At 39.1% G+C, this 13,177-nt stretch overlaps 1 protein-coding gene across 10 annotated transcripts in view; it reads left to right on the plus strand.

Moving 5' to 3' along the window:
• The window catches only part of ENPP2 (ectonucleotide pyrophosphatase/phosphodiesterase 2), a 72,948-nt gene that overhangs the window by 43,008 nt on the left and 16,763 nt on the right, over positions 1–13,177 (plus strand). For 6 of the 10 annotated variants that reach the window (XM_050321024.1, XM_050321257.1, XM_050320860.1 and 3 more), the window contains exons 12-17: positions 2,163–2,247; positions 3,941–4,098; positions 7,044–7,155; positions 8,572–8,697; positions 12,143–12,174; positions 12,976–13,103. In XM_050321024.1, coding sequence (XP_050176981.1) covers positions 2,163–2,247; positions 3,941–4,098; positions 7,044–7,155; positions 8,572–8,697; positions 12,143–12,174; positions 12,976–13,103 — 641 coding nt within the window. The remainder of the gene's footprint in view (positions 1–2,162; positions 2,248–3,940; positions 4,099–7,043; positions 7,156–8,571; positions 8,698–12,142; positions 12,175–12,975; positions 13,104–13,177) is intronic. The other 4 variants (XM_050321335.1, XM_050321504.1, XM_050321426.1 and 1 more) reach the window with 2 other exon arrangements.

The following is a 13,177-nucleotide window of genomic DNA, read 5'->3' on the forward strand; positions in this document are numbered from 1 at the left end:
AGCTTTAGGAGTTTTTATACAAACTTTTCAAAAGGTAAACAAATATTTGCAAATCTTTGAAAGCGAGGAGTGTATCAGATGCCTACCTCTCAGGAGGCAATACAAACTTCCTTGAGCAGCCAGGTACCCAGCAGTAGTTTCTTATTTGTTTGTATACATCTGGTAGCTGTTTCTTGACTGGAGAAGAGAGCAAAGAGAAGTAGCATTAGTATTTTTTAATATGCTTGAGTGATTTGGGCTGTTGAAATAGTTTGCAGCAGTTATGAAGTTGCAGTGGGTAGCATCCCTGTTGGAGCAGTCTGAGCCATGGTCTGAGAGCAGTGGGTGTGAGGAATTATTCCAAACCAGTGCTGAAACACCGTAGTGGATGGAGGGAAGCAGTCCTTTTTCTGGATAAGGGGTGGTTAAGACCTACCAACACTCTTGTTAAATTGACAGGCATGGATATGTGTCCATGTTGTCATTTGGCTCAGAACAAGGGCTATGCCTGATTCAATCAGGCATTGTTCAAAGGTATCAGTAATGAGAGCTCTTTGATTCAGTGATATATTTCTCAATAATGCTTTATAATTGAAACACTCTCATTGAAGTGTTACAATTACTGTATGTAGCTTAGTACTGAAAACTCTTAATTTTATTTATCTGGAGACAACCACTTCCTTCTAAACAGGGCTGTGGAGCTTTTTCCATGGACTTAAAGGAGAATATTAAGATGATGACATTGAAATTGTACTTTTAATTGTGTTGTTTAACAAACCAGTTTAACATCCAATATGGTAGTTTAGTTTCAGGTTAATTGTAAAAGTCTAAACAGTGAAGTTAGGAAAGTGTTTATCATAGCAAAACTCATTATAAAAGAAAAAAGCCCCTAAAGGCTCTTACTCGTTGGGGGCTCTTCTGTATAGTTAGCTGAAGGTTGATCTCTAATTGCAAGGCAAAGCTTAGGATCTTAATAACTGTGAATTAATAACTTCTAAAACTTCTGCAAAAAAAAAATAGTTTTGTAATTTCTGTTAAACACAAGAAGACTGTGAAATGGATTTTTAGCAAATTGAGAACAGATGAGTTAGCAGAACTTAGTATGGACTAACTTAGTTTGCAGTTCAAACAGTGGAGCTAACTTTGTGAATGGAAATTTAAGTAAATGAATACAGCTGTGCAAGTAAACAGATGCTGAGGTTTGGGAGGGGCCTGGTTTCAGAACTGAAAAGCTAGGAAGTATTTTATATTGTTTCTCTTGACACTACTTTCAATGTAATTTTAGGAGCTCTGAAATTTACATACACCAGCTGGAAGAAAGTCCTCAAAGGGATCCCTTTCAGCTACTTCCTTGATATACTGAGAGCGTGACCTCCCTGTGAAATCTATTCTTTTCTTGTATCCTGCTGGCAGCAGTTAGACAGCTGGAGTAGTACTGACCATTTTAGTTATGCAAAGGCAGATCAGCCAAACAATAATATTTGAAAACAAGCTCATAACAAATCTGTTGTATTTAAAATGGGTTTTTTATTTCTTCTTTTGAGGACTGAATATTTTATGCTGAAATTTTCTTGCTGTAGTTAGTAGTTTGAGGAATAGTTTTATATCTTGAAAACCCCCAAATCTTACAAGTTTCCTTTATAATAAAGTGAATTAGAGCTTTTTATACCAAACAACGTTCTCTCTATATATTTTAAATATATAATCTTAAAGGTTAAAGGCATCCATTACTGATAATTTTCAGCTTCCAGGCTTCAGGAGATGGCACTCAGAGCTTCCCAGGACATACACAACATCCTATTTGCAGAGTGTCTTAGAAAATAGAAGTAAGGGGACTTAGAGACACAAACCTTTGGTGAATTGCCAAGGTTTTTTAGATAAATGGAACTGATATTATGGCTAGTGTCCACAAGTGTAAGTTTGCATATACTCTACCATGAAGTTCTGTGTCAGTGAATTGGTTGCCTAGGTTTTGGTGGTTTTTTTTTTTTTTTTTTTTACCTTGGGGTGGGTTTGTTTGGTTGTGGGTTTTTGTTTGTTTGTTGTTTTGTTTTTTGTCTTATTTTCATTATTTCAGTGGGTTCCATTATGTTTCCAGGAGCAGTTATGGGACATATAAAATATATGCTTGCTTTTGATTTACTTCTGCTTTTTTTTTTTTCTTTCCCTCTGTGCTTCTGCAGTTGAACTCTGGTAGGTTGGTCCATCCGGGTCAAGAAGCAGAGCTTTGGCTGGCTAGTTACCCTTGTGATGTTACAGTTCCCTTCTGTAAGCGGGGAAGGATTTGTTTCCCTCCTCCATAACTCTGTTCTGACTCTTCTCAAGCAAGACTAAGATTTGGCTGGTTAATAAGATCTTGGCTTTTTTTTTTTTTTTTTTCCTAGCTAACTTTTTTTTTTTTACATAAAATATTCTGGAAATATACTACCATAAGAGCTCTAAAATACATCGAAATCTGGCACTACTAAGCCATTTCTGCTGCTCTTCTAACATGCTGTCTTGAGACAGTCATTTCAGTGTTCAAACCTCGCGTTTTCTGGCATTGTGGAGTTCTGTCTGAGCCGATTCAGAGACAGTAAAATGAGAATCCTTCCTTTCCCTGCCGCTCCTCTCATCAGGACTGCACAAAGCTTGAAGCATTTTAAAAACAGAAAACTCTGGTGCTGCTTTATTAAAATGCCTTTCTGGAGAAAGACGAATGAGACTGGACTAGAATCTCCTTTCCAGCTGCTTGCGTTGGAAGCAATGAAACAGCATGGCAGATGGTAACATCCCCTTCCTCCCCTTCCCTGTTTGTGTAGCTCTGTAACTGAACAACTGAGAGAGGCTGCCTAAGTCCACAGAAGTTAAATAGCATCATAAATCTCCAGCTCTTCTCAAGCCCATTCAGTGTGCTCTGTCACACACAGCATATTGTAGTTTATCTCCTGGTAGGTGTCACCTGTCAGCGCTTCACACACCATCTGAGCAGTGCCAGGAGCCTGTGACTTGTGTCAAAGTCAGAGAGATCGGGAGAGCTTAAAATCACTAGCAAGCTGATTAATGGATAGTAGTTTAATCTAGCTATATCTTCTTTTTTTATGGTGATGATTTCCTTTTTTTTAAAGTTTTATAATTTTTTTTTCCCTTCCGTAAGTCTGTCCCAGGTAATTGTGCATTATGGACAGTAACAATACCCAACGAGATGCCACAATGAAAGTGCTAGGAAATTAAATTCTCTAAATTGCCATGGAGCTGGTAATGAGGCAGGTAGCAGGGCAGATTTGTCATGCACTGCTGCTAATGTGCCCTGCCTGGCTAATTTGAAGGATATGAGCTCCATTCTAACTGTTTCACCTTTGTAGCTCTGATCTGTAGACCCCAAAGAGTGAGTTCTGGTGATTTCAGTGGGCTACAAGGTCTGGCACACAATAGTGGCACCTGCTAATGCTATGGATGAAGGTACTTGGTGGCACTGATTCAACCAAAAAGTGGGTGTGGGAAACCTTGCAGAAGTCATTTAGACTGAACAGGCTCTGATACTCATTCCTAAGCCATCATTCAAGTGAAATGTTGCATTTCCATCAGAACTCTTACCCCAGACACTTATTAAATGGTGTGCAATGAATTTTTCTTCAATTGAAATTAAGTTAACTTAATTTTTTATAATATTAATGGATTAATATTTTATAACTAACACCCCCCATATAACTATATATTTTCAAAGACAGAAGCCACACCTATCTTCTGAAACACCAATTTAATTTGCTTTTATGCTGTCTGCTCCTGTAACTGCTCCGCTTTCAGTACAATTTGGTGGATTCCTCCTTAGAGAGGGACAGATCCTAAATTGTCCACAAGCCTAAGTTTTTGAAAAAGCCAGAGCATTTATGCTTCAGGATTATCTGGCCCAGGTAGCTTTACTATCTGATGTGAGTTGAGACAGGCTTTTTTTCTGAGTCCAGACATCTCTCCCTGCCAGTACAGGAGAGTAGTTATGGCTCCCCTCTTACTGCGCCTAAGAGACCTAAGAGAAAGCTTCCTCCTAAGAGGAGACAGGAAAGACCAGTTGCAGCTCCAAAGAAAAGAAGAAAAGTACATAGAGTGGATCAATATTCTACGGAAACTCGTCGGAAGAAAGTAAGTTTCAAAAATTTATGATGGAAGTGCCACTTTTCAGGCACTACATTGTCTTTATTTTTTTCAACGTGGGAGTTCATTCCATGCTTCAGGTTGGGATTTTGCAGCCAAAACTTTTATTAATGTACTGAAGGACCCAAAGGAAAGCAGCCAAACCAGACCAAGCCTCCTGGGAGCTATGTTTTTCTTATTTCAGACTGTTTGCATTAGGGAGAGTTGTCTTTATAATCCCTTTAATATTTTTAAATCCAGCCATCAGCTGGAGGCAATGTCAGATAAATCCCCAGGAAGACACTACCACTGTTGCTAACACTTCTGAACTATTACAAATTCTGCAGTAGGCTGTAGCCTCCTTAACTCCCAGCTCATAGAAGCACGCTGATTATTTGAGATTTTATGTCTAATCATGATGGTTGTGGAAAATGTGACTCAAAAAATCTAAAAGGAAAAAAACACTTGTTTTAAAAATATATATTTTAAAGTAGTTTTGTGACTTTGGAGGGTAAGGGATTTTTGATTACATGATTTCTGAATGCTGTATTTGCAATAGAGATGGTGCACTACTCTGTTAAGGAAAAGGTCAAATAGAAATTGCTTTGTTAAGAAGAAGTGCAAGTGGTTGAAAAGGGCATTCCTTAGTGTACCATCCTTCTCCACCTGGCACTAACTAACACACTAGGAGGTGTTATAGAGGGCTTCAGTATTACTTTCATTTCAGAAATTTAACTAAATAATTGAAAACCTCTTCAAATAAACAACCTACATAGTTCTCCTTTAAGCTTGAAACCAAAGCCTTGACACTACACAGTATCCTACAAGATGCTTGAAACATTCTTCTCAGTAGCTTTTTTTGTGGAGATGCTTTTTCAGTGCTACCAACTCTTTATTGTAGCACCATCTTAGAGATCCATAGGTCTTGAAAGATAAAATATTTCTGTACAGTCTTCCAAAGTCTTGATATTAACATAATAGGTGAAGAAAGATGCAAGAGCCTTATTTGTTTGCCAATAACTCTTTGAAAGCTACATCTGGGAAAGAATGTGAGCTGTAAGAGGAGATAAATTGCTGAAGAGGGTAGCTAAACAAAATTATCTTCACTTGAAATCTCTGTAATTATTGTTGCTAAACAAAAAAAAAATTGATTTTTTAAGCATTATTATTTCTAAAAGAAGCCTGAAGCCTGCTGACAAAAGTAAACATTAATGGGAAATCCACCTGGTACTGATCTCTTCACTCTTGTGATCAGTGACAGGACTTGAGGAAACGACCTGAAGCTGAGTCAGGGGAGGTTTAGGTTGGATATCAGGAAAAGGTTCTTCACCCAGAGACTGGCTGAGCACTGGAAGAGACTCCCCAGGGAAGTGGTCACAGTGCCAAGCCTGACAGAGCTCAGGGAACGTTTGGACAATGCTTTTGGGCACATGGTGTGATTCTTGGGGTGTCCTGTGCAGGGCCAGGAGTTGTACTCGATGATCATGATGAGTCCCTTCCAGCTCAGTATATTTGATGATTCTATGGATTTCCAGCTTCCTTTAATAAGCTTTGGATTCTGAGTAAATGTTTTATTCTCTTATATGGTTGACATTGTATAAATAGTTTCATAAAAATGAAATTCCCATTTGTAGAAGAAATTTTTTTAATTTGAGAGTGGAAGAATGCTGAAATAGACAATTTTCTTTTTTTCTGAACTTGGGTGTTTCAAAGTTTTTACTAAAGTGACTACTTAGGCTTTCCTGAATTAAAACATTTCAAAATTTCACCCTTTGTCTGAACCACTTCCATATGTTGCAGAAACTGTTCCTTCTCTTCCCCACTGTGATTCCTTCTCTCATAAGTCACTTCTCTGTGTATTTATAGTGCCACATGGGAGTTGGTATTTCCTGTCTCATCTTATAACCTATCAGACTCATTTACCATGTAGCTCTTAATGACTCAGGTAGAGGGAGAACTTTTGAACCATATCTTTCTGGGTCGTACTAACACAGTGTTTATTTTGGAAAATTCTACCAAAATCTAGGTTTTTTTCCTCATCCACAATTTGTTATAATTCTTTTTGTTACTGGGAGGACTCTTTATTGTGGATACTTGGATCAGCCAAATCAAACAGACAAGTGAGGAAGAAGTTGGCATATAGTGACAACAAATGTTTTCTTCTCAAAACCAAAACAAAATCTGAGTCCTCTGCCTAAAAATCCTACTTTTCCCTCTTCTGTGCCATCTGTAAAAAATATTTCATTTTCTTAAAGCTGGAAACACAGTCCTGTATCCTACTGTTTTCTGGTTTTTTTCTTAATGAAAAAGAAACTTAAATGAAGAAATCACAGTTTTGTATCTGCGTCCTCCAGGGCCTGTTGACAATTTGGCCAGAACTGTCATTTGAGCTGTTGGAAACTTTTGGCTTTGAAGCTGAAGAACATTCCCTCCCAGCCCCATTTGCTACTCAAGTGACGTGCATGTTGTCATCCAAGTATCAGATGTTCTTTGAAGTGAATTTCATTAAGTGACTTGGCATGTGAATCCCAAGTCGAAAGCTTCATTTCATGTTCGTGCTTTGACTAAACCATTCACATAAAATAGCCTTTTAAAAATACTGTTCTTTATTTACAAGAAATGAACTGAACCCCAAAGTCATGTGTGCTTTCCTACAATCTCTTCATGGTTTTGCCAATTGTACACGTGTTCACAGGAAGCCCAGGATCAACCATAAAGATCTTTTGCTGTCTTGTGTCAGCATCTCAGCAGGGCTTTCTCATGATGAAGTGGTGGTGCAGATATGCAAAAGGAAATGGTATGATAGTTGTGGGTGTAACAACTCAGCCAAGGCTTTGCCTCTTGACCTGGATGATTACTCCTACCAGAGTTTTGCCAAAGGACCAGCAGTTGTAGTAGCAGGAACGTCGCAATGACAGAATTAACTCTTTTTTTCTTTCTGCATGTTGATGCAGATGATGGTGAATCCTCTGAGAGAGATTGACAAGACAGTAGGACAACTAATGGATGGTCTGAAACAGCTGAAACTACATCGATGTGTCAACGTCATATTTGTTGGAGATCATGGTAAGTTTTAAACTCTAATATTTATCAATAAATTAATGCTTAAGCAATGTAGCTGTAGATATGATGAGTGAAATGAAAGTTCCATTTAAAATATTTTTGTGTTTTTTTTGTTTGTTTGTTTTGTTTGTTTGTTTGTTTGTTTTTTGGTTTGGTTTGGTTTGGGTTGGGTTTTTTTGGTTATTTTTTTTTCTGGTAGTTTAACACCCACAAATGAGCCATTTGGGTATAGACTGACCACTCAGCTCACCTATTAATTGTCATTGGGGAACTTTCACAACAGTGATCTGGGTATTTACATCTTCACTTAGAGCTTTTTAAATCCTGACATTTCTGATATCACATCCAAGTGCAGCTCTTCTTGCATGTTTTGGAAGGCTATAATGTGCCTAGAGTAATATTTTTGTCAGTTTTTATGGAAGGAAAATATTTAAAAGCCTTGTTCTCCTGTACGTGAGGAGAGAAGTAGGACTTTGGATCAAGGAATTTCCATTGCAGTTAGGGGGTCAGGTTATCCAGCTAGGAGAAAGACTGGAATATCTTTAGGAGCCTGTGTTCAGCTTGGATGGAAAAGTCATCAAAATAGTGGAGAAAGGAGGTAAAAAGATATTTCATGGTCAGATGGAGAGGCACCTAAAAGAGGAGATATTATTTGGTAGGTCTCATTCTTTCAGTCATCAACTTTACAATATAAGAAATAGTAAATATTAGCAAAGGCAATAAGAAAAGGAATTTTATTAAAGAAAAATGCAACCATATTTGAGAGAAACCTGATTTTACGTAGCTTTTTTAGCGATGCCACCAAAGTCCTGTTCTGTTTCAATCTTTGTTCATGAAAATCTCCCAAGAACCACTAATATCAGCAATAAAATGGCATATACCTCTTTTCTGGCTGTGGGGAGAGAAGGGTAAGGGGCAGGCAGGATTTCCAGAAGTGGCAGTTTTGTGCTGAGAACCTTCTGTGTCTGGCAATACATTCCTCCCCACCGCAAATGGCTGCAGGAGAAAATTGTTTATCTGCAGCTGCCTTAGAACAGACCACCAACAGACAATACCTTTTGTGTGTGATTTCTCTTAAAATCGCTTGTTTAAAAAGAAATAATCCCCAAAGTAGTACACTAAACTAGAAACAGACTTTGATTTTTCCATGAGCCTAATTTGGAGTTGTGTCAGTGCACACATGGTATATGTGGTGACTGTTTCTACGACTCTGAGACTGGTATTTCTCTTGTATAGGCAAGTGCTAAAATCAATCCCAGTTTGACCCCTAACAGTGTATTATGTTAGAATTAGATGGCTGTAAAGAACAAGATTAGTCATCCAAAATAATATATAGGGTATTTGAGGTCTCTTTATTTTCCTGTTCTGGAAAACGTGTTTGTTTTTAGGCTGGATAAATTTTGCATTTTTCTTCTGCAGGGATGGAAGACACTACTTGTGAAAGAACTGAATTTTTAAGCAACTATCTGACTAATGTGGATGATATCATTTTGCTGCCTGGATCTTTAGGGCGAATTCGCCCTAGGCCTAGCAATAACCTAAAGTGTAAGTTAATTTAATCATTTCTCTTATATCCTGAGAACTAGACTTCATTCCTTCCTTGGACTGATGTTATCCAAAGGGTGTAAATTTGCAGTGTGTTGGCAGGAATTTTGGAGGGAATCCCAAGGCTCACCAGCTGCTTGCTCCCTTCCCAGTCTGTAGTTCACAGACCCCACAGTGGTAGAACTACCAAGCGGATGGCTGAAATGTTCTGGTTTAAACGTCACTCTTTTAAATCAAGAAGGAGTGGGAACTCCAAGCCAGCTTCACGTACCAGCTTATGTGTTCTTGTGAGTTTATTCATGCACTTTTCCCCTCTGTCAACAAAAAACGGACTTGGACGATCTGAGCACTGCATAGACTGGATATAAAAATGCATCTCATACATTTGAGTTAACAGGAAAAAAAAGTGAATTGTTAGTTTTGAATTCAGTAGTTTTATCAAACTTTTGGCATAGATGAGAAGCAGTGTGTGTTGCTAAACAGCAACAGACTGGAGATGTTGAGGGATATAAGGAAGATTTAGAGTATGCATTCACGGCCAATGTTGACAGTGAAACTTGTTTTATTTGAAATATGCTTTTAGAAATACACCCTAACTTAGTCTTTGAGATTAATTGATCTTTAATTAGATCACTCAAGGCTCAGGCAGGAATCCTCTGATGAAGCTAACTCTGTGATTTCAAGCATTACTGACCTGGCTGCTGTCCTCCTGCTCCTGAGGAATACCACCTCCAGGGCAGCAGTACCAGGACAGGGCTTGTGCCAGCACTGTGGCTGCTCCGGCTCAGTGTACCAGGGCAAAACTGACACTGGCAGCAGTTTAAGCTACCGTGCAAACTGTGTAACTCATAAACTAACCGTAAGTACCTGTTTTTAGCAGCATAGCTGCAAGGGTGACAACTTTTGATAGAGGGGAAGATCAGATAGTTGGGACAGCCACCCGTCCCTTCACAACACTTCAAATATGCTTTGGTTGAGGACAAATTTCACACAAAAGTTGATGTGATAAAACTTTCTTAGATAGTGATTTATGTATGCATTTATTTTAGTATAAACTTATTTACATGGGTATTTATGCTTAAGGAATGCATAATGAGCATGGAAAGATCTGTTGATCTGCATATGCTGTTCAAACTTACTAGACCACCGTAAAGAATGAACTCCTACACTTCACAGTCTACTGAAAACAAATTACAGTTCTGAGAAGTCTTTTAAAGATCTTTCAATCTTGAATTCCTAAATTGCTGAGAAAAATAAGTTTTCCTTGGAGGGTGAATGGCAATATCTTTCAAAAAGATCAGCTTGTCTCACTGACCTCTGAGTCACACCACTGGTTTTCCCACAATAGCATTTTCTTCTTTTGGCCTCTGTCTGCAGCTTCCTACTTTGCATATTTGCAATTGTTTGTGAATTTTTGAACATAGAACAAAGAAACATGTTTCTTAGCTTTAAAACTGGGGTTTACCCCCTTAAATGGTGAATTACCAACTTTTTTGTTCCTCCTACATTTTCCTGTTCCATAATACTGTCTCAGTGCTGCAAACACACCTTTGCAATGAAAAAACCTTTAGCTTGTGTTTTGAGGTTCAATAGAGCACATTCCAAGCTCGGCAAGATCGTGCCTTAAGCAATTAAAACATTAGTAGTTAAACAAGAGATTTTCACTTCCTAAGATTTTCTTTTAGCCTGTTTTTTTCTCCCAGGACTGAAAAATGGTTTCTCCCACTCCCCAGAAGAAGACAATATGGACTGTTGCCAGTTTTGGGCTTTCTGCATCTTGCATGTCCCTTTAATAGTTCAAAGACTTATCCACAGTATTTTACTTTGGCTTTTCACTTACTCAGCAGTAGCCTATGAAATCAGTCAGATGCTAAAAGTGACTAAAAAATGCTACATATTTATCTTACTGCTTCTAACAGCACATTGTTGCATTCAAATGTGCTTTGAAAATTTTTCAAGGAAAGTAATTGTGTTTCAGGGTGATTTTTTATTTTAAAGAATAACGATCAAAAGTCTTGAAAGTATGTGTTTTCAGAAAATAGAATTAAGCTAAGGCCCAATCTTAAAGCAATGAGAACACTACAAAGCAACTACATGTCAATGAGCCACCACATGGCACGTGCAGGACTATCAGGGATCAGGCCCATCCAGCATGGGCTTAGGAAAGACAGATCCTGCTTGACCAACCAGATCTCCTACTATGACAAGGTGACCTGCTTAGTGGATGAGGGGAAGGCTGTGAATGTTTTCTAACGACTTTAGTAAAGCCTTTGGTACTGTCTCCCACCTCATTCTCTTGAGAAACTGGAAGCCCATGGCTTGGACAGATGCACCTTCAATGGGTTAAAAACTGGCTGGATGGCTGGGCCCAGAGTGTTCCCCAGGGCTCAGTATTTGGGCCAGTTCTCTTTAATACCTTTACTGATGATCTGGATGAGGGGGATCAAGGGAATCCTTAATTAATGTGCAGACAACATCAATCTGAGTAGGAGTGTTGATCTGCCAGAAGGTAGGAGGGCCCTACGGAGGGATCTGGACAGGCTGGATCAGTGGGGCCGAGGCCAACAGTATGAGGTTCAACAAGGCCAAGTGCCGGGTCCTGCAGTCTGTCACAACAACCCCAGGCAGAGCTACAGGCTTGGGGAGCAGTAGCTGGAAAGTGGCCCAGTGGAAAAGGACCTATGGGCTTTGGTTGACAGCAACTGAACGCAAACCAGGTGTCCAACTGGCCAAGAAAGCCAATGGCATCTTGGCTTGTATCAGAAATAGTGTGGCCAGCAGGACCTGGGCAGTGACTGTCCCCCTGTACTTGGCATTGGTGAGGCTGCACTTCAAATCCTGTGTTCAAGTTTGGGCCCCTCACTAGGAGAAAGACATTGAGGTGTTGGAGCATGTCCAGAGAAGGGCAACGAAGCTCATGAAGGAGCACCTGAGGGAGCTGGGAGTGTTCAGCCTGGAGAAGGGGAGGTTCAGGAGAGACCATATCACTCTCTACAACTCTCTGAAAAGAGGTTATAGCCAGGTGGGGGTTGGTCTCTTCTCCCAGGTAACAAGTGACAGGACAAGAAGAAATGGCCTCAAGTTACACCAGGGGAGGTTTAGATTGGATATTAGGAAACATTTCATTGCAGAAAGGGTTGTCAAGCATTGGAACTGGCTGCCCAGGGATATGGTGAAGTCACCATCTCTGGAGGTATTTAAAAGACATGTAGATGTTGCATTTAGGGACATGAGTTAGCTGTGGACTTGACAGTGCAGAGTTAATGGTTGGACTTCGTGCTCTTAAAGATCTTTTCCAACCTAAACCATTCAATGATATGTACAGAGGACTTTCAGTAAAGATCAGTGAACTATTAGGAAGTATGCTTATGTAAACCTTGTCTTTTCTTCTGTGAATTTCTAACCTTTTATATTTTTGTCTTTTTTTTTTTCCTTTGCTCAACAGATGATCCTAAAGTGATTGTTGCCAACCTTACAGTAAGTACTTAGGACTGGGAGGTATCTTTCTGTACTGCCCTGTTCACATCTTGATTTGTGGCATTATTCATCTTTTTCTATTCATTCTTTAGGCAAGAAAACAAGCAAGTATCATAAATAAAGAGTGTTAAAGGGTACCTTTCATGAATACACATTAATGTTTGTGATACAGTACACTGTTTACTGCCATAGTAGCTTCTTTAACCTTTTCGGGCAGCGCAGACACAGAATCTCCTGGAGCATCTTTACTCCCTGAATTGAGTCTGTTTATCCATTGCTTCAGAAATGGAAAGTAATCTTTTAGGATAAATATTTTACTAGTGCTTTGAAGATGCTGAAAAAATGCATTTGACAACCTTCAACTTCACTAGCTTTTAATGGAAGAAAAGTGTTTAAAATAAAACAAAAACAAACCCAAATTTTGTAACCAGATGGCTTTAAATATACCTTGTGCAGATGAGGTATATTTTTGAGCATTCAGGTTTCCTCTGAAACTTAAGCTTTGATGCAGTTATAATAAAATTCTTCATCTGTGAACCAAGTAAGTGTGATGTTTTGGATGATGCTTCCAATAAAACTCTCACAAGAATGAAGCTTTTCAAATATATCTTTGAATGACTCCCAGGTCCCTGGATGTAAGGAAATACTGCACAGAAATGACTGGCCTACATACTCTAGATGTACACTTTGTTTTCAAGACACCATCAGTGATGACTTCAACAACTTGATTTCGGTAGTTGAAGGGTTTATGTGTGCCTTAAGCTACTGACAGTGTGTCATTTGTAACCCTTTATATTTCAGTGTAGAAAGCCAGACCAACACTTCAAGCCTTACTTGAAACAGCACTTGCCCAAACGCTTGCACTACGCCTACAACCGAAGAATTGAGGATGTTCATTTGCTGGTGGATCGCAAATGGCACGTGGCAAGGTAAGCCCTTGCTTTTGCTTCCATCCTGATTTTCAGTCTTCTTCTCTGAGGAAAATGGATTGCCTTGTCTGTTG

This window comes from Myiozetetes cayanensis, unplaced genomic scaffold (assembly GCF_022539395.1).
Source record: "Myiozetetes cayanensis isolate MyiCay16 unplaced genomic scaffold, myiCay2020 scf1, whole genome shotgun sequence".
In the NCBI taxonomy this organism is placed as follows: domain Eukaryota; kingdom Metazoa; phylum Chordata; class Aves; order Passeriformes; family Tyrannidae; genus Myiozetetes; species Myiozetetes cayanensis.